This window comes from Arabidopsis thaliana, assembly GCF_000001735.4.
Source record: "Arabidopsis thaliana chromosome 1 sequence".
Classification (NCBI taxonomy): domain Eukaryota; kingdom Viridiplantae; phylum Streptophyta; class Magnoliopsida; order Brassicales; family Brassicaceae; genus Arabidopsis; species Arabidopsis thaliana.
Window position 1 is genome coordinate 13061311 of NC_003070.9, and position 20687 is coordinate 13081997.

At 32.3% G+C, this 20687-nt stretch overlaps 5 protein-coding genes, 1 non-coding gene and 1 pseudogene across 11 annotated transcripts; all 7 read left to right on the forward strand.

The window, feature by feature from the left end:
• The first annotated feature begins 238 nt into the window (after positions 1-238).
• On the forward strand, positions 239-2145 carry AT1G35490 (bZIP family transcription factor). Of its 2 annotated transcripts, none has more exons than NM_103243.3 (5): positions 239-442; positions 536-1075; positions 1290-1365; positions 1470-1596; positions 1687-2145. In NM_103243.3, the coding sequence occupies exons 2-5, from the start codon at positions 546-548 to the stop codon at positions 1854-1856; spliced, it is 903 nt and encodes a 300-aa protein (NP_564460.1). In that variant the 5' UTR covers positions 239-442; positions 536-545; the 3' UTR covers positions 1857-2145. The 2 variants fall into 2 exon arrangements, with proteins under 2 accessions (NP_564460.1, NP_001321975.1); NM_001333158.1 differs by having other exon boundaries at positions 328-428; positions 1687-2140.
• A 2631-nt stretch (positions 2146-4776) lies between these two features.
• On the forward strand, positions 4777-5286 carry AT1G35500 (uncharacterized protein; the record flags this gene model as incomplete). The annotated part of the gene is made up of 2 exons (NM_103244.1): positions 4777-5116; positions 5210-5286. The coding sequence occupies 2 exons, from the start codon at positions 4777-4779 to the stop codon at positions 5284-5286; spliced, it is 417 nt and encodes a 138-aa protein (NP_174780.1).
• Positions 5287-5940: 654 nt separating this feature from the next.
• Positions 5941-6025, forward strand: MIR773a. Its single transcript, NR_139832.1, has one exon. It is a non-coding gene; the product is annotated as a microRNA ath-MIR773a precursor (primary transcript).
• Positions 6026-9854: 3829 nt separating this feature from the next.
• Positions 9855-13674, forward strand: AT1G35510 (O-fucosyltransferase family protein). The gene is made up of 9 exons (NM_103245.3): positions 9855-10568; positions 10654-10791; positions 10884-10972; positions 11075-11272; positions 11607-11811; positions 11898-12065; positions 12202-12369; positions 12924-13114; positions 13209-13674. Exons 1-9 carry the CDS (start codon positions 10176-10178, stop codon positions 13363-13365), a joined length of 1707 nt encoding a protein of 568 aa, NP_564461.1. The 5' UTR covers positions 9855-10175; the 3' UTR covers positions 13366-13674.
• A 1679-nt stretch (positions 13675-15353) lies between these two features.
• AT1G35513 lies at positions 15354-16280 on the forward strand (annotated as a pseudogene). 3 transcript variants are annotated; one of them is made up of 3 exons: positions 15385-15616; positions 15773-15891; positions 16072-16280. The 3 variants fall into 3 exon arrangements; another variant differs by lacking the exon at positions 16072-16280 and adding an exon at positions 15989-16030; another variant differs by having other exon boundaries at positions 15354-15616; positions 15773-16280.
• Positions 16281-16579: 299 nt separating this feature from the next.
• Positions 16580-18955, forward strand: HOS10 (high response to osmotic stress 10; the record flags this gene model as incomplete). The annotated part of the gene is made up of 3 exons (NM_179418.2): positions 16580-16748; positions 16828-16957; positions 18580-18955. Exons 1-3 carry the CDS (start codon positions 16616-16618, stop codon positions 18953-18955), a joined length of 639 nt encoding a protein of 212 aa, NP_849749.1. The 5' UTR covers positions 16580-16615.
• Positions 17106-18463, forward strand: AT1G35516 (myb-like transcription factor family protein). Of its 2 annotated transcripts, none has more exons than NM_001084198.2 (2): positions 17106-17619; positions 17995-18463. In NM_001084198.2, exons 1-2 carry the CDS (start codon positions 17464-17466, stop codon positions 18043-18045), a joined length of 207 nt encoding a protein of 68 aa, NP_001077667.1. In that variant the 5' UTR covers positions 17106-17463; the 3' UTR covers positions 18046-18463. The 2 variants fall into 2 exon arrangements, with proteins under 2 accessions (NP_001077667.1, NP_001320837.1); NM_001333159.1 differs by having other exon boundaries at positions 17106-17605.
• Positions 18956-20687: the final 1732 nt, after the last annotated feature.

The window sequence follows — 20687 nt, forward strand, 5'->3', positions numbered from 1 at the left end:
CTATTAGAAGCGTGTAGATAAATCACATAAAAATATTACGGAGCTTACTATACAAATTCGATGAATAAAAAATGAAAGAATTCCTCGAAGCTTTTGTAGTATTGTGTACCAATAAACCCAGTCTGAATAAACCAATGGTGGAGTCTATTATGGGAAAGTGAAAAAGCAAAAATAACTGAGAAAATAATAGACCAAATAAAGCATAAGGACAAGAATTGTTGTTTTCACGAAAACCACGCAATGTAAATCATCAACATGGATTGTTTCAATATGGTATCTTCCTCTATTTAGTGATCTAGAGATTGTTTCTTGTTTTTTTTTTTTTTTGCATTCTAAGGAGAAGAGGTGATCGAAACCAACCACACGGGAGGAGCTTATGCCATTTTCCTCCCCGTGGAAGGTCTAACAATCACACGTCTCCTAATCTCGTACGTCTTCTTAGGTATGTTCTTTGCATGTTAAAGAAACTGTATCTTCAATTCTTGTCATTACATGATAATGGTTTTCTTATACATGTTTTGCTCATACCTTATAGGTTTTGAAGAATGGAAAATTTAAGGAGGTTGTCAAACCCGGGAAATTTCGGATTCATTGGAAGATCACAATCACGAGTTCCCCAAAAAAACATGGAAAATAACATTTCTCCTCCTAATAATATGCACCACCATAGTGCTTCTTTAGATGATCTTTTCACAGAAGACCAACCAGCTTGGCTCGATGAGCTCCTAAGTGAGCCAGCATCACCTAAGATTAACAAAGGTCATAGACGTTCAGCTAGTGACACAGCTGCTTACTTGAACTCAGCTTTAATGCCTTCGAAGGAAAATCATGTTGCTGGTTCGTCTTGGCAGTTCCAGAACTATGATTTGTGGCAGTCCAACTCTTATGAACAACACAATAAATTAGGATGGGATTTCTCTACAGCAAATGGAACTAATATCCAAAGAAATATGTCATGCGGAGCTTTAAATATGTCGTCGAAACCCATTGAGAAACATGTAAGCAAAATGAAAGAAGGAACTTCTACAAAACCAGATGGTCCTAGATCAAAGACTGACTCAAAACGTATCAAACAGTAAGTAGTCTTATCTTTGTCATGTGTACTTATAATAGGTTATTAAAATGTCCCACATCGATTGAGATTAAGATCTTTAGGCATTATCTGGCAATCCTTAACTCTTGAGCTAACTGTTGGGATAAGTTAGACCACATTCCTAATATAGGTTGATAAACATATTTCTGATGCGGTTTAATAATATACAATTTTATCGAAAATTATTAAAATGCAGTCAAAATGCTCATCGAGCGCGTTTGAGAAGGCTTGAGTACATATCAGACCTTGAAAGGACCATCCAAGTGCTACAAGTAAGATTCTAAAGGCTCGTGTATTTCTCGAAGTTCTTTAATTTCATTAATAATATGAAAAGATTCCTAATGTTATATTATACATGTTGGATTTTCTTCAATAGGTTGAAGGATGTGAAATGTCATCTGCCATTCACTACTTGGATCAGCAGTTACTCATGCTTAGCATGGAAAATAGAGCTTTAAAACAACGTATGGATAGTTTAGCAGAAATCCAAAAGCTTAAACATGGTATTTAACCTTTCATATCACTACTAAAATGGATCAAAATGCATTTATTTTGTTCTCTTGTAAAATTTTGATTTTGGTTGGTTAATACAGTGGAGCAGCAATTGCTTGAGAGAGAGATAGGAAACCTACAGTTTCGACGACACCAACAACAACCACAGCAAAACCAAAAACAAGTCCAAGCAATACAAAATCGATACAACAAATATCAACCACCTGTTACACAAGAACCCGATGCCCAATTTGCAGCCTTGGCAATATGATTTAGGAAATATGGATACATTGTTCAGATTAAGCTGAGCTCCTCTTGCTCTACCTTAATGTCCATACAACATAGGTGAACTTGATGTTTGTAGCCTTGAATGAAAACCTAAAAAAGCATCGTTATGTAAATCAAAATGTGGTTGCCCATATCCTCCTCTATTGCATTTCTCTCTATTTATGGCATGGTAGAGAATCTCTTGTCAAGAAACTTCATGTTATGTAATAACTTGTAATCCTTCTTATTTCATCTATTATATATATGAATAAGTAATTTTTTTGACAATTTCCTTTATCTATATATATACAAGTTGTGACCGATTCTAGTAATAAAAGGAAAAAAAAAATATATATATATATATATATATATATATAAATATTCTGTATACTATTTTATACACCAGTCAAGATAATATGAAAATTAAGATTAATATTTAAAAAATGAATTTACGAAAACATAGTAATTTGTTGGGTTTATGCAACAGTAAAAAAAAAAATCCTTTAAGCCGCCATTGTATTTTAATTTTACCCTCCATCTCAAAAAATGCATATTAATCATAGTAAGTAAAAAAACTGATATGAAATATAATTCTCATCCATATCTTTTAAAAGATTTTATGGCTACATACATTATATATATATATATATATATTTATTTTTAAATGGTCTTTCAGCATCGTCGGGAGAACTTCAAGTTGAGATACTATATATACAAACTTTACAAATTTGACAACGATTAAGAAAGATTGTATTGCGTATTATTTAGACTTTCAATAACTGATTTGCAGTATCATTTGTTATTTTGTTTAGTTTCTAACCCTAAGTTACAAAAATTAACCAATTTGTTCATATATTTTTTCTATTAGATTAGGAAAAATTCTCAAATCTAAATAATCTCCGAATATATAACTCTAACTAGAATTTAACCCGTGGTATACCACGGGGCAAATGTTTTATTCATATTTAATAATATTAAATTTTACGGTTTTAATTTAGTATTAAAGTTATATAATTTTATATTAATGTTGTAACTAAAAAATTTAGTGATGATAAAATAATAAAATAAATATTTAATCTGTGTTATATGAATCCAAACCCGTCCCGCTATATTTCATATCAATTCAAACTCATTCCGCTATATTTCTCATCTCATGATATTTTAAATTTTTTATAAGTTTAAATATTAATAATATTTTATAAAGTTAAAATATATTTCTCGTCTCATGATGTTTTATTTTTTTTTAAGTTTAAATATTAATAATGTTTAAAAATTTAAGATATATCAATAATAATATTTAAAAAATAAGAATTGTCTTTGTCTTTAATGTGATGATATTCTTTCTAAATTGTTACTTTACTAACACAAAAGTACTTTAAAAAGGTACTTCAAATTTTTTAATATATATAATGTTATTGTTTTGGTAAAAATTATTATAAATAAATATTTAGTTTAATCATAATTTGGGATTGATATACTTGTGCTTTTGACTAACTTTTTTTATTTTAATAGCCTAAATTTGAGCATTTTGTTAATATTATTTGAATGAGCAATATTAGATTAATAGATGTACAATTTATTTTTGTCAGAAAAAGAACAAAATTTAATAAAAATCAAAAAATAAAGTTTTAGGGAGTGATAATTATTTTGTACAATTGCAAACTTAAAACGAAAAATGTGGATTGGGAAAATAATTAGGGTTTCAAATATTTAAAATTTTACGTAATTAATTTTTTAATAAATATATTAAAGCATATATTGTAATATAAAATTTGATTCATTTTATAAACTGAAAATAAATGATTTAAAATGAAAAATCAGGATGATTAATTCATTTTATTGAAATCGATTTTTTTACAGCAAATTAAAACCGAAAATTAATAAATACTTATGAGAGATTTTAGGAATGATTTCGTTTGGTGGAGTTAATATATGAGAGATTTTAGGTAATATTTTTGTTAGGTAAATATTTGATTTAACTGTTAGCATAAATTCAGTGGCATTGAGTCGTAAATAAGTTTCAAGTCCAGGATTTATTTGTTAAGATGACTGCAAAAATGTATATGTAGATTTTCATAATCTCAAAAAATGAATGAATTTGGTTAATGTATGTTTCATATATGTTGTAATTATAAAGTGAGTATAAGGTTCTTTTTTTATGTTGTCAAAGGTAATTTCATTCATTCAAACAATAAGAAATACAAAGATTAAGAAGACATCAACTTCATGGTTGGATACAACAAAGATAGTTCTTACAAGAGATTGATAAATAACATAGATAGGGTAATACGACGATAAGTCCATACATTGGAGACAAGAACAAGGTAGTAGCTTGCCACAAACAATCGAATGGTGAGTCAAAGAAAATTTCCACAAGGATTCCAAGTGATTGTTGAATGGTCACATTCCAATAAAGACATAATGAAGTTGATAAAGATTCAATGACCTTGGATAGCACCGACTCAATGCACGCACCTTCTAAGGAGAGCAATAGGAAACACACACGATTTCTCAGCAAAGAGGGCGAAGGTCTTAAAAAATTCTGGAAATTGCTCTAGGTCACTAAAAGATTCATCCAGCAGGAACAAGGGATGGAATTTGTCTAAATTAACTATTGGTTTTAAAACAGAGTGAGGATGGAGTCCCCAGCCGTTCTCAGCAAAGTTGTAAAACAAGAATAAATTAGGGTATAACAAATAGATAAATGGGACAAACTTGGGCCACGTTAATGTAAGGGTCCAACACATATAACACTTCGTGGGCTGAGGGGAAAAATTAATGGGCCACCAAAATATGGGCCTATCACATAGGAAAAGTCCAACTTAACAATTATGGTTTTGCCTTAAGCTTGTTGTCGCCGCTTCAACGGAATGATCGGTTGTTCACTATTCCGATTTAACATCGCCGGAGGCAAATGATCGGATATGGAGGCCGTCACCGGATATGTGAAGAGAAAGGATCTTGGAAGAGCAGTTGTACAGACAGATCTCGGAAATCCGAAAGCATGGGAGATAAGACTCACCATTTTAACCGATGAAGTGCTATCAGAGAACCAGAAGCTCGCCACCCAGAAGATAGATCCGTCGTGCGCCGTCGACGTCTCCATCGGACATGGCGCATCTGACAGTCCAAGAGGGAGTTCTCTTGCCATTAATGAGGTCCGATGTGAGTGTTCTTCTGGGATAAGCGAATCAGATCTAGAAACGAGGGGCTTAGCGATGATAATAGATTTTGTCATGAGAGTTGCATCGCTGGAAAGAAGTGGTATCGTCCGAGATATTATTAACAGATGGTGAAGTGGGAGGGAAAACGCCGGACCCTATTGTCTTCCACCGTTGCTAATCTTTTGGCCTCCAGTAATGAACAAGAGGGATCTAAGGTTTGCAAGGGTTGAGAAACGGTTTCCAAAAGGGAAAACGAAGCTGAAAGCATAGGAGACATAGGAGAGACAAGAGAAAACTAGAGCAAGTAAATCAGAAGAGTTAACTCCCGACGCCGGCGTTTTGCACCTTCGCCGGCGTCGGGAACCATGTTCGAAGAGTGTCTCTCGATAACTGTGTCTAAGAGAGTTTTTAGCAAGAATAATATTAAGTGAGTATAAGTTTCAATAATAATAATTCGTGTATTTTTTTGGTATGCAAAAAATTTGTGTATTTTTGTGAGTATTTTGTAAATATCAAAAAATATTTGGTGTATTATTATGAACTTTTCAAATTATAATTACAATTTAAAACAATTAAAAACAAATTCTTGTTAAAAATGTAGATTCTAAAATTATAATAACAATATTCACATTTTAAAATAATAATAAATATGGAATATGATAATATCCAATAAAAGCCCAATAACTAATATAAATAGAGTCCATATTTATCGTATTTAGCCTCATCCAATGCTTTTGTGATTAAAAACCCACGTGAGTGAAAGTAATGTATCCCACATCGGATGTGAAAGCAAACAAAAAAATGAAGCTGTAGTTATAAATAGTTAAACATACTAAGTGTTGAACATATACATTTTCCTCACCCCTTGGTTGAAGGTGGCAACAACCTCAAATATACTAGAAGGTGTAGATACTCAACGACTATAGGAGGCAATAGCTTGAGCAAATAATTGATTGCAGAAGTCCATCGACTAAAGCTGTCACCTGTTTGCTTCCAGCTTTTGTCTCCTTACCTGTTCAGTGTCTAAACTCTCTGGTACATTCATAGTTGTTGCCGCCTTTGACTTTTTTTTTCTGCACGCAATTGTTTGCAAGAAATATTTCTTGTGAATTTTAAATTATTTATTTATTTGATGTCTCTTACCTTTTCTAAAGATTCTAAACAAACACGGAGTAGAGTTTTGGAGGTCTGGAGAATTTACGACGATTTTAATCTTGTTGGATGGATATTGAGAAGTTAGAAGTGTGAAACTAAATTGGAAATTACAAAATTTTGTTGTTTGCGATCCTCTTTTGTCTCTAAAATATTTTTTGTATTACATTTTAAATCATCCATATTTTCCTAAATCAATTTTCAGAAGAAAAATAAATCAATATGCTAAATGTAAATGTGAGTATCTATCTTTTCTTAAGTAAAAATGTCTTCAAAAAAATATTTTCTTTCAATAGAAGATTTTAAAGAAAAACCAAAATCTTATAAAATCGTAATTCAATAAGTTTTCTTTACGGATTCCTACGTTCCAGAAAAAATTCTTTAATTCTATTTATGCGAATTTGGAACACTTATTTGGGAGAATACCTTCAGAATTTGATTTATCTTTATATCCATGGATAATTTGGTACATTTGGAAAGCAAGGAACGAAAAGATCTTTAAAAATGTGGATAAAAATCCTTTAGAGGTATTATGTTTGGCGGAATAAGATCATTTAGAGATATTATGCTTGGCGGAAAAAGAGGCTCATTCGTGGCAGTTAGCTCAAGTCGAACTTAGTACTGAAAACCATGGCTCTTTGAATTTGGAAACTCGGAATCGATTAAGAGATTTTTCACATGATAACAATTATTCTGGATATCGTTGCTTTGTGAATGGATAATGGAAAGAAAGCAATAAGTTTTCTGGATTAGGATAGTATTGTACGTCATCAAATGGAGAGACGCCAACCATGAGACCTGTGAACCTCCGAAGAAGTCTATCTCCATTACATACAGAGGTTGAAGCTCTTCTTTGGGCGATGAAGTGTATGATTGGTTTCAACAACCAAGATGTGGTTTTTTTAGATCTGGTGAAAATAGTGTCTTCCCCAACCGAATGGCGGACCTTCTCAGTGTATTTGGAAGAATTACAAAACGACAAAGAAGAATTCTCGATTTTCTCTTTATCTTTAATCTCTCACTATGCAACTTTAAAAGCGGATAATTTGGAACGAAAAATTCGTACTAAACCGCATCATATCACTTATGTAAATAACATTCTTAGAAATGGCTCTTTAGAGCTTTAATTAATAGTGGTTGGAAAGAAAAAGTTTCCTTTAGTTTGTCAATAATTCATGAACCGTTTCATGAATGCTCTTAAGGTTTGAATAGGTTCATGAGACAAAGACCCAAATCTCAATATAATGTTTCGTTTTCAAGGAATCTAGAGCAATGCTTCAAAAATCAGCGAATAACTGAGTGAATTTATCAATCAAAATTTCTTCTAATTTCGAGAACTAATGGCGTGAGAGCTCATAGCTTGGAATTTAAAACGTTTTGAGAATCAAGTAGTTAGAGTTTATGGGTTTCTACTTAATAACTTTGGCCTCTACTTAGTTTTCAAGGAATGTAGAATTTATGGTATTTCTTTGTTTTGGCCAAAAGTAGATTACAATCTAAAAGTATCAGCGGGTAGCACTAGACTTCGATATTATTTCACTCATTATAAAACAACAAAATAATTTTACAAAAATTCGAAACTTTAAAACTAGCTTTTATGTTTGTGCCACCATAAAAGATGACGGATTACTCTGAAGAGAAATATCAGAAAATGTGTATACGATATTACTATCACCGGTAAAAATGGTAACTCAACAATCATCTTTGAAGATTAGCCGGTAAATAAAATATTCTCTATATCGGAGAATATATTTGGGAGAGATGAAGTTTTCACTCTCTTAAATAGATAAACTGAAATTAAATTAATTAGAATTAAAATTAAACAATTAAAATTTAATTATTTTACATTGGTAAACGTTATTTTCCGCCATTTTTATGGCTGCACAAACAAAAAAATAGTTTTAATGTTTAAGTAATAGTATAATAATATCAAGTTTAAAGTGCTACCCAATTTAACTTTGAAAGTTAAAAATATGTTTTTTTTTAATTTTTACTTTCCACATAAATCAACTAAGTAGTGATCTCTTAATCCAGCCCACCATTTACATTATCCAGCATGAAATACCAAAACACTTATAGCATGAAATACCCAAACACTTTTACCCTATTAAATTACCCCAGTAAATATAGAAGATGATTGGCAAGTGACTTTTAAGGTTTTAAAAGTAGTCTTAAGTGAAGTTTTTTTTTGCCAATTAGATTTTTTTGCCTTTTTATTTTTCCTTCTTCCTTTCTCTTCTTTTTTAAGTCCGATAAACGAGACTTTCAAACAAATAATTCTCAAAAGCTTTGTTTTTTATCTTCTCCCCAACTTAATTATTAACTCTCCACAAATTACATTTTTTTCACAAAACATTTTTGATAAATTATTTATTATCAATTTTATATCTTTCTTTTAAGATCTATTTCACTAATAATTTCATTTCACTAATAATATTTTATTTTTTGGTTCATCATTAATAAATTTGTTGATTTTTTTGATAAGTAAAACTTATACAATTACTCAATAAAAAAACATTCAAAACAGTTTTAGAAAACAATTTGCCATAATAATCGTTCAAGAATCATTCAAGATAAGTATTTTAATTATTTCAATCTTTTAATTTATTTTTCTAATGTTTATTTGATTTGTTAGCAAATATTTTAATCTTTCAGAAATTTAAGTGGTTGGACGAGACGACATCCATATTTCAATCTGGTTATGGAGAAACAAAATCAAAGTAGTATAGTTGGAAGTTTAGGTGCTATTTAGAAAGAAAACATTCTTTAGATATTTAACGATCAACTCGAAGCTAATTTGGAGTGGAAACATCTAAAAACCATTTCGATTATTTGAAGATGGAGTACAAGATATATTATTATGATCTTTAAGCTCCAGGCCTTCGTCTAAATTTTATTAAGTTTATCCCCTTCTTGCTAATATGTTTGGATATTAAGTCTCGGCATGAAACAATAAATATCAATAAATGTATCTTTTAGAAGATTCATTTCTTATTTTATTTCTAAACATTTGTCATTTCTTAAAATAAATATTTTATTAATTAACAATTTGATTTTTAGTAAATCCAAATTCATAATGCAATGTTTGGTTTTTAAAAATTGAATGAATAATAAGTATATTTTAAAATCATTAATAAAATTTATTGTTACATAAATTTAATTCTAAATTTATTTTATAATAATAATAATAAATAACAGTCACAGTTTCTAAAGTATTGTTCTACCAATCAAATTTTAATAGCCAAAGTTTCTACAGCCAAAGTTTTTACAGCCAAATTCTCTATAGCTCAAAATTTTTAAATCAAAACTTCTAAAGCCAAAAGCAGTGTTTAAGAAAACGTTAGGCACTAATCGAATAATAACTCAATGTCTAGGGTCTAGAACGCTTAATCGGGGCTTAAACGATTATAGACGTGAAAGCTTAACGTCGACTGCCTAAACCGTTTTTTTTTTAAACCGTTTTTTTTTAAACCGTTTTTTTTTTAAACCTGGCCAAAAGTAAGAGTGGCTACCAATAGGCCCAATAATCTATAACAACTACAATAAAACCGTCACTGTTTTTAATGATTTATGGCGCGAGGCCGCGAGGCCGCGAGTACTAGTAGTGTTGTTAGTGGCCAGCTCTACGAAAATCAATTTATAAATAAACAATACTCGACCACGAACAAAAAATAAAATAAAGACCACTCGAAAAGCTCCAAATCTCACGCGCCACTCTCTCTCTCTTTCTCTCTCGCCATCACTGCTTTCTTCACGTGATTACGTTAATTTACTCGAAAAGACTCAAAAACTTTCCTTCTCTTTCTCTTTCATTTTCTCGGGAAAATTCTCCAACGAAGCTTTTTTTTGCTTCTTCTCTAAATTAAATTTTGGACTGAAGCAAAAAAGAAAATTAAATTCGTTCATACTCTACAACGAAGCTTACCACACAATGCTTCTTCTACTACCTTCTCTTTCCAAATCCATCTCCGTCTTGTTCTAGGGTTTATCCCAATCGATTTCAGATCATGCACGGCCTTAGCCGTCTAGGTAACGGCAGTAGCAACGGTAGAATCAATATTCCGTCACCGTCACCACCTTCTTCGCCTCGGATTCGTCATACCAGAGGAAAATCTCTCGCCGGAGGTGTTTATAAGCAAGGATTAGGAGAGAGACTTGTGTTTTTACTCTTTTCGATAGTTTTTAGAAGGAAAGGTGTCTTGTTGTTAGCGCCGCTTCTCTATATCGCTGGAATGTTACTATTTATGGGATCTTTTGGATTCACTGTGTTGGATCTAGGTCATGGTGTTGAGATTGTGTATAGACGTGGTTCTCCTGGTTCGGTATATCGGAGTCCTAAGGTTTTTAAACGGCTTTGGCCGGTGATGGAAGCTGATGTTAATGGAAGTAGTCATAATGTGGTAATGTGAATTGATGGATTGTTTTGTGATGATTTTGGGGGTATTTTTGAGTTTGATAAGAGTGTTGTTGTTGTTGATGATGTAGTTGATGGAAGCATGGAAGCCTAGAGTTAAAAGTGTATGGAAGCCGTGTATTAGTACTAATGTTTCTGCTGCTGGATCGAATTCGAATGGTTATTTCATTATTGAAGCGAATGGTGGATTGAATCAACAACGCTTGTCAGTATGTTTACTCTCTCTGTGGCCTTTGATTGAATTTTAGTGAGATAGTGTTAGTTTGTTGATTAGAGAGGTATGTCTCGTTTCTTGATGTAGATATGTGATGCAGTTGCTGTGGCTGGACTGCTGAATGCTACTCTTGTCATTCCGATTTTTCACTTAAACAGTGTATGGCGTGATTCCAGGTTACTATTGTGGTTTCTAATCTTCAGATCAAGTTGCTATCTTTGGCAGCATGGTTTACTTACAGATTCCTTTTGCTTTTTCCTATTTTGGGTTGGTTACAGCAAATTTGGTGATATATTTGATGAAGACTTCTTCATATATGCTCTTAGTAAGAATGTGAATGTTGTGAAAGAGCTCCCAAAAGATGTACTTGAGCGATATAACTACAATATAAGCAGTATTGTTAATTTGAGATTAAAAGCTTGGTCGAGTCCAGCGTACTATCTCCAGAAGGTGCTTCCACAACTTTTGCGTTTGGGGTATGCCATTCACTGACGTTTTCTTTTTCTATTTAGTTGTCTTAGTCTTGATAGTTAACATGCAAAATGACATGGATTGATAGTAAGGTAGAGAACTAGCATCCGGTCTCTGATAAGCTTGTTTCTAGAAGTGAGTACTGCGTAGAAGCTGTATCTGTGTCTGAGGATTACTAGAATATACTATAGACTGTTCTTAGGAAAAATCTGTGATGTGATTTTGGTTATTGAGAGCTCTCCTTCTATGCCTTTTATGTGGTAGCTTATTAAATGGAAAAACCTGGAACCTAAACACACTCTGCAGGGTCTTCTTACTCTATCTTGCTTCTTTTATTAGGGCTGTCCGTGTTGCACCATTTTCCAATAGGTTAGCTCATGCAGTTCCTGCACACATTCAAGGGCTCAGATGCTTAGCAAACTTTGAAGCATTGAGATTTGCAGAACCCATACGGCTTCTTGCAGAGAAAATGGTCGATAGGATGGTTACAAAGAGTGTTGAGAGTGGAGGAAAATATGTTTCTGTTCATCTCCGCTTTGAAATGGTTTATAATTCCTGCCAATTTCTCCATTTCTGCAATTCCTTATTTGTAGTACCCTCTTATAATCTCTATTTACTTTACTTTTAAAGGACATGGTCGCCTTTTCGTGTTGCGAGTATGATTTTGGGCAGGCGGAGAAGCTAGAAATGGACATGGCCCGGGAAAGAGGGTGGAAAGGAAAGTTCAGGAGGAGAGGCAGAGTAATTAGGCCTGGTGCAAACCGCATAGATGGGAAATGCCCTTTAACCCCACTGGAGGTATCACTGAAAAACTACCTCGCCTCTCCAAGATTTCTGAAAATCATAAATTCAGTTTATCTAGTGACTATCACAATTCACTTTACGGATATAAGACATTATGGAAGTGATACATTTTGGTAACATCACTCTGTAGGTCGGAATGATGCTTAGGGGCATGGGATTTAACAATAGCACCTTGGTTTACGTAGCTGCGGGAAACATTTACAAAGCTGACAAATATATGGCTCCTCTAAGGCAGATGTTTCCTCTTCTCCAAACCAAGGATACTCTAGCTACTCCAGAGGAGCTTGCTCCGTTTAAGGTAACAAAACTTTAATTTCTTTACTCATTTGGACTTAAGTGTTAATGTCCCAACACTGTTCATAAATTGTTTTGTGAGAAATAGAAAAGAGTTTGGCTGTTTCATTTTTATTGATAGGATAGCGTTTGGTTGTTTCATGGAATTGTTTCATTTTCCTCGCTCTATGAATAGTTTTTGTGAGAAATAGAATAGAGTTTGGTTGGTTCATTTTTAGTCATAGAAAAGTGTCTCACACATTTCAAACGAGGGAAACAAATAATGATGAGGGAACATTGATAGCAAGAGTTGGGTGAGAATGTTGAAATGTTTTTATGATAGCTTTTAAAGTTCTGTCTTTTTAGAAGCCCTGTTTATAGGAAAGAGAAATTTATGTCCACTGGTTGGTAGGAATCAGAATGATTCTATTATTAGGTTGGGAGCGTGTTAGGTTCTTAAAGCAATTTGCCCATAAAACCCGTGGGCTCTCCCATAACATGCCCTTGGAATAGAAAGATTTTGACCATTATATAATATTCTAGTTCACTAAACAAATTGCTGTATTTGTGAAACTGTAGGGACACTCATCAAGATTGGCAGCACTTGATTACACAGTATGCCTCCACAGTGAAGTGTTTGTATCCACTCAAGGTGGAAACTTCCCACATTTCTTGATAGGTCACCGTCGCTACCTTTACAAAGGCCACGCTGAGACAATCAAACCCGATAAGCGGAAACTAGTCCAGCTCTTAGATAAACCGAGCATTAGGTACTTGATTTCTTTATAACTCTTGACATCAAGCTCTTAGATTCCTCTGCCTCTAAAGCATTTTCTTCGGTTTGGACGTTTTTTTTTTTTGTAGATGGGACTACTTCAAGAAACAAATGCAAGATATGCTTAGACACAATGATGCAAAGGGAGTCGAATTAAGGAAACCCGCTGCATCACTCTACACGTTCCCCATGCCCGACTGCATGTGTAAAGAACCCGATCCGGAACCTGAAACCGATCCAGCTTAAACCGGATTCCTGCTGTTCAGTGTTAATTATTGTTTATGACTTCAACCATACATGTAACTTATCTATATATATGTTGTATCATGAGTCCTGTATAAGCATTTTTCCCCTTCAAAAGTTGGGGGAATCTAAGATTAGTATTTTTTTATTGATACGAATTTTTGTGTGTACATAACATTCTTTCAACATTAGTGACCATTCTCCCTTCTGTCCCATTGTACTATACTACTATGCACATTTTGGTCTCTTTTGATAATCTATGCAATGGCTATTGGACAATTGTTTCATTCTAATCTGTAGTTTTTTTTTTTTTTTCAGAACTCAGTTACTTCATATAAGATGCAAATAATATATATGTTTACATATTCTTATTAGAAAATTCTTACAGTCAGAATTATTAAAGAAATTTTCATAGGGTATGGGAAACTTTAGGATTTTAGTCTTATTTTGGTGTTTTGACTGTATAGTTGTATTTGCACATACCCCAAAATACAACTGTTTTAGCAAGAATTTGTTTTGAGTATTCTTTTTAGCAAATTACATCTTTGTTTTTGTTTTGTAAAAATGGACAAGTGTTCTTACCACTTTTAAACCCTTAATCTGTTTTATAGTAGCTGTGTTTCATAGTAAAGTAAAAGTATTGCGAAAGTATATGGAGAGTGTAATTAAATTAAACAAAGAAAGAACAAAAAAAATATTTTTCTTTTCTCGAAGAAAAAAATCTTCTCGAAAAGGAAAACAAAAAGAAAGATAGTGCCAAAAAGGCAGGTAGGATACAATTTGGATCTTGTTTCAGTGTTTCTCCACCACTCATTTTCCTTCTAGAAGATTAAAACAACCCAAAAATAACTAGTAATAAAATAACTCATTCATATCACTTGTAAGTTGTAACAAAAAAACAAATCCATCAAAATAATATCCCCACCAAACCCTTTCTCTTAGTAGTATAAAATCTAAGACCATGTTCATTGGAAGGGCCTTAACAGTTTCTTAAGGGAAATCCTCAAATAATTTTAACAAAAAATAAATAAAAATTGTGATTAAAGCTTAGACCATCTTCATTGGTGGTTTCTCACTGAGAAATTCTAAATAAAAATAAATCAAAAACATTAAAATAATAATTTTTTAATCAATTTTGTTCAGGATCGTTTATGAAATGAGAAACTTAGAGAAACTTTCTCTCTCTTCCACATGTCACCTTGTTATTAATTTCTTTTCTTTGTTATAAATACAATCATCTATACTTTATAACATCAATTAAATACTTTATATGTCTGTTATTTTTTTTTATTTTTTTTACTTTTAAAATTCATAAAATTAAATTATCTATATAACAAGCTCTATTATGTATATGTTTAAATTATGTACTAATATTATTTAATTGGTGTTAGTTATAAATACAATAGTTTTTTAATTACAAAACAAACATTTAAAATTTTCTATTTTTATTTTGCAATATTTTCAGATTAATGTAAAATTGTGATTTCAGATATATGTATTTAAAATTTAATCATCAATAAATCTTTTAATTTCTACTTATCTTACATAAGTGGTAATCCATTACCAAGTGAAAGACTTAATTTTTATTATGGTTTTATATGTAAAGTAATGTTTAATTATGGTTTTAAAAATAATAAAACTACTTAATAATATAATTTGTAAAAATAATAATTGATATATTTAAAAATATTGTAGAGATATTAAATTTAATATATGAAAAATATAATAATATTTTAATATTAATAAGATACCTATAAGAGTATCTCACCAATGGAAGCACAATTTTAGTATAAGTTTCTCTACTTAAATTAAATATAAAAATATTAATAATATATTATGAGGTATTGATGTAGTATCTCACCAGTGGAGATGCTCTTAGGTTCGCACCTAATTTTAGAGTTTATTCTGATCTCAAGGGGCGCATACGTGGCCATATATTATTGGCTCTGTGTTTGACAAAACAATTTTTTTTCTCGCTTTTGGCCTTGTTTATTTTTTCATTTCACGATTAATTTTCTTTCTCTTCTCTTGTAAACTCCGGAGGCCGATCGTACGATTGGTGATTATCATCATCACGCGTCGTCTCTTAATAAGATAGTTTAGAGATTGTGTTCGTATCGATTCTTAAAACAGTTTTATAAGTTTCGTTTAACTGATGTTTCGGGCTCGTGGAATTAGGTTGTGCTTGCTCGTAACAGCAGGATAATTTACTGATACCGACATTGATCCCATTGCTTGGCTAGCACAGTTATAGGTGTGTTTTGTGTCTGGATATTATTTAGTAGTTAATTTTTAGATTAAACCAATGTTTCAATTTAGATATCACTAAATTTTTGTGTGATAACAAGTGATGTTGATAAAGATATGTGCACCTTCGTTTTTTGTTTCTAATAAATATGTTTGCAAACAGCCTGAGAGACTTTTTCAAAGGAATCGATTAGGTGTCTGTAGTGAAGCTTTGGCTGCAACTAGGCCTAGAGCTGCTTCAAGGGGTCGTGATATGGAGATAGAGCGTGACTTACTAACCAGGTCAATTTTTACTTGAAAGTGCTTTGAACAATTATAGAATCCATTTCATTGAAATTTCCTGATATGCATACTGATGTGATTTGCTAAACTGTTGCAGTCAGTTCTCTATTGTACGAGAGAATACAAGAGAAAAGTTAAACGTAAGTTCAATCTTGATGTTCTGCAGTTTCTGCTTTGCAGGGTATATGTGACAGGGTGGTTGTTAAGCCCCAAAAACTGTGAGGAAGCTTGCAAGAGTGCAACATCTATATTCTCAATTGGCAGGGAAACTCACGAAGGAAGATGATGAGGTTATATAATACTATTGGAATAGTTTTTACATTTCCAAGCTCTTTTTTTTCTTCGAATTAGCTTTAACCCTTTGTCAAATAAATAAATTAGCATATTTTGTCAAGTAAATATTTATCATATTTATTTTTTTAAGAAACCCACTTAAGGATTCACTAATGGACTAGAAAAAAGTTTAGGATTCAACAAGAACTTTAATTTCAAAAAAATTCAAAATTTATTAGTATAAAAATGTAAGGATTCCATTATTAGGACTCCTTAATGGACATGCTCTAAGGAAAGAAAGAAAAAGAAGGTAACCTACCAAATCTTTTTCACCCACAAAATACAAGATACATACACCAACTTGGTCAAAGTCACTTCCTTTTTATAACACCTCTCTTTAGATCCTAGTCTCACTCTTCTTGTCTCATCACCCACACATGTAACCATCATCATGGGAAGATCACCATGTTGTGAAAAGGCTCACATGAACAAAGGAGCATGGACTAAAGAAGAAGATCAACGTCTTATTGATTATATACGTAATCATGGTGAAGGCTCTTGGCGTTCTCTTCCTAAATCCGTTGGTAAATTTCTCCAAAGTTTTGATTTTTTTTCTTTCAAATTTTTATGTTTCTTGATCTGATGATTTTATCTTTTCTTTAGGGTTGTTGCGTTGTGGAAAAAGTTGTAGATTAAGATGGATTAATTACCTTCGTCCTGATCTTAAACGTGGAAATTTCACTGATGGTGAAGAGCAAATCATTGTCAAACTTCATAGTTTATTTGGCAACAAGTAATTTCCTTTCTCTTAATTATGATTTATGAACAAACCAGTTTTACTGTAAAAAAGTAAAACCAATGGTTAAACCGTGAAAGACTAAAAAAAATGAAGAATCGGGTTTTGGTCATTAGTCCGAACCGGTTCACTGGTTTAATCAGATTTTAAACCGGGTGTTGTGAGTCTTTTTAATACCGGTTTTTGGTGATAACTCAAATCGGATAGCTATTCGATTCACAGTCAAACTGGTTCAACCGGTTTGAAAACACTGGAGAAAACTAATCAAATGGTTTTCTCTTCAGTTTATAAAAATGAATAAATGTACAATTTGGTTTATATACAAGCAGATCCAGTATTGAGAAGATAGCATTCTATGCGTTTTGAATGGAAAAGAAGGTTTTGTAGGCTTCTCTCTCTCTTCTCTCATTTGCATCTTTTAGAGAGAGAAAGCATCTGATCTTCTTTTTCCGGCAACAATAGCTTCTTTAGTGTTTGTTGGCCAGTTCTCTGTCCAGAATCTTATGGCTTTTCCAGCATGGATGTCTGGCTTTTGTCCGGCGATGTTTAGGGCAACGTTTGATTGTCGTGGTTCTTCTGACACTGTTCGGTTCTTTACGACGATGGTCGGTTTGCGTTTGGCTTCCATTGGCTTCTTTAGCGGCGGTAGGCTAGCTAAGGTCTAGAGTTTCACCGCCTATCTTCGGTGTTTCGTCTACCTTTTGGCCGGATTGATTCCGGTTTAGATTTATGTTTTCTTCTCTCGATTTCTTTATATTCAGTTTGATTGAGCTCTTTTGCGTTTCATTGTTAGATCTGGCATATAATTCCTTGAACCTCCTTTGTTTAAAGGGATTAATTTGTTTTCCACGCTTATCGATTTCATTTTTTGAGAACAAATTAAGATGCGGATTAAGGTTTTTTATGCTTATGGGTTGAAACTATTGCAATTGTGGCTGTTTCTCTAACTGATCTATGGAGACGAGTGCTTTTTTGTTCTTTTTTAAGGTGTTGCTGAAAGCTCCATCGGCTTACTCTACGTCGATGTTCTTTAGATTTCAGGAATCAATTGCCTTTGGGAGATCTTTCCTTTCCAAATTTGCTAATGAAGTTTGGTGGATTCTCTAATTAAAAATCAATGGACTTCTCTTGAAGCTCCGGCGGTTTCCGGTGGTTTTAGAGTTCCCTGAGTTGCTAACCAGAACGGTGGTGAATGGCGACAACTAAGGCTTCTTCAGTCAACGTGTTTCAACTTTGTTTGTTAACATCACACGTGGCTTTGTGGTGGAAGGGAATCTTTAATTTACTTCCTCTAAAGGTTTTGTTTCCTGGTTTGGGCTTTCTTTATGGGCCTCTGCTTATAAGTTAGACTTGTTGGTTTTTTATGTAATATGGATGACTATATTTTAGTTGATCCAATGTTGTAAGGTTTAATATGTGTCAAGATTTGTAAGTGGAAGGTTCCACAGTTGTATCTTTACAACATAAGGTTTTAAATAAAGTGCAACACTTATGAGAAAAAAATAATAAAAATACAAGCAGATCCAATTTGACAAAACCAAATAAATAACCGGTTTAATATACCCAAATGACCAAGTTTTAAACCAATGTTCCTTACATTTCGAATGTCTTTTTTTCAGATGGTCTTTGATTGCTGGGAAATTACCGGGAAGAACCGATAATGAGATTAAAAATTATTGGAACACTCATATAAAAAGGAAGCTTCTTAACCGTGGTATTGACCCAAAAACTCACGGTTCGATCATCGAGCCTAAAACGACATCGTTTCATCCCCGAAATGAAGATTTGAAGTCCACGTTTCCCGGTTCTGTTAAACTAAAGATGGAGACTTCTTGTGAAAACTGTGCTTCTACGAGCGGTACGACTACGGACGAGGATTTACGGTTAAGTGTTGATTGTGATTACAGATATGATCATCTGGACAAGGAGCTAAACTTGGACCTAACACTCGGGTACAGTCCGACTCGATTTGTCGGGGTCGGATCTTGTTACTAGCTCGTGTGACGTTTGTGTTTGTAAATTGGGATCACATATGAACCTTGTATGAATTGCTAAACGGGTTCTTTTAATGATAATAAATCTCATAACAAGTTATGTCTTTTTGGAGTTGTGTGCACCAAAGATATTATTTAGGGTTTGATTGGTAACATTGCGTTTAATAATATAGTTGAATAATACAAATTTGCAAAATAAAACTCGCAAAATAACAGTGTATACATATATAATGATATTTACATATATATATTTTTACAGTTATTTTGTGAAATAAATTCTGTAGTTTGGACTTATTTACAAGAAAAGCCACATGTATTTACAAGAAAATTACAATCTTTCCATATATATTCAAAAACAAAATCTGTGAATTTTATTCCACAAAATATGCATAAATCCGATTTATAGCAAATATGTATATTAACATTTTCTATAGCAATAAAAATACTAATTTATAATAATTAAAATATTCACACAAAAGTCATATACACATACAAGAAAAAGAACTAAATCTATCATCATTTAAGCCGTTGCTTTATTTAAATAAAAAAACACAAAAACTTGAAATCATATACTTTATATGATAAATTTAAAATCTATATTAGTAGTATAAATTTAAAATCATTCAAGGGACGGTATATTACGGGTGAGATCCTAAAATTATTGGATTTATAATAATAATAATTTTTTTTCTTGGATTTTATAACACTAATAATTTAGCTAACGAGATAATATAGACAAATTTATATGGGATGACGGGTGGTCATATGCGTTGGGGTATTTTCACGGATGTAAACATTTGATTAAGATGGTAGTTAACTCATTGATGTCTTCGTAGTAGATGAACTACTGTTGAGGGCTAGAACTGGTCGATGGTTGCTTAATGAATCAGAAATATTACTATAAAAGAAATTGATAGTATAAACGAAATAGTCTTATCCTTTTATTTGGCAAGTGAGTACCATGTTTTAGATCTTTCAGAAAACTTGGTGAATAGGCTACTCGACAGCTACATTTACCGTGAAAATTTTAGCCAGATGGTAAATGCTCATATTATCTATGGTTATGAAAACGTTACTGGAAAATAAACTAATATATGAAGAAAAATATTTAAAATTAGATGATGATGCTGTTTTAAAATGTATAAATGCATTACTACAATTATCGATATGTTCAAGTGTGTTTTATACTTTTTGTTATACAATGACGTATATTTGAATATGATTTTATTTGTTCGTTACTTGAATGCAATAAAACTTACTGTATGCATTGGACAATAGATTTTTTTTTTGTAATCTTCTTGCATATATACACTGAAACGTTTATTAAACAAATATGTCGCATCTATGCAACCAATATAATTTTTACAAGAGTGATTATTCATATTATTTTCTGTTCGCAAAACAAATATATTTTAAGATAGAAGTATACAACTTGGTCCTCCCTCCTTTTCTCTTCCTTCCTTCTTGTTGACATTATCAATTTTGTCCTTCTATTCCTGATTTTTCATATAAGTTACATTTTAAATTTCCAAATCACATAGTATCTTTTTTTGTGCAACAATCACATAGTAGTATCTTATTCCTTAATCTCTCAAAAAAAATCTACATTATTGACTGTTTTAATACAATTCAAGCATGTTTTAGCGAACTATGCGTTTTCTTTACCGCTTGGTTTTCATTCGTTTGATCTTTGCCCGGATATTGTTAAGCCGGTTTTGTTGGAAGATACCAAT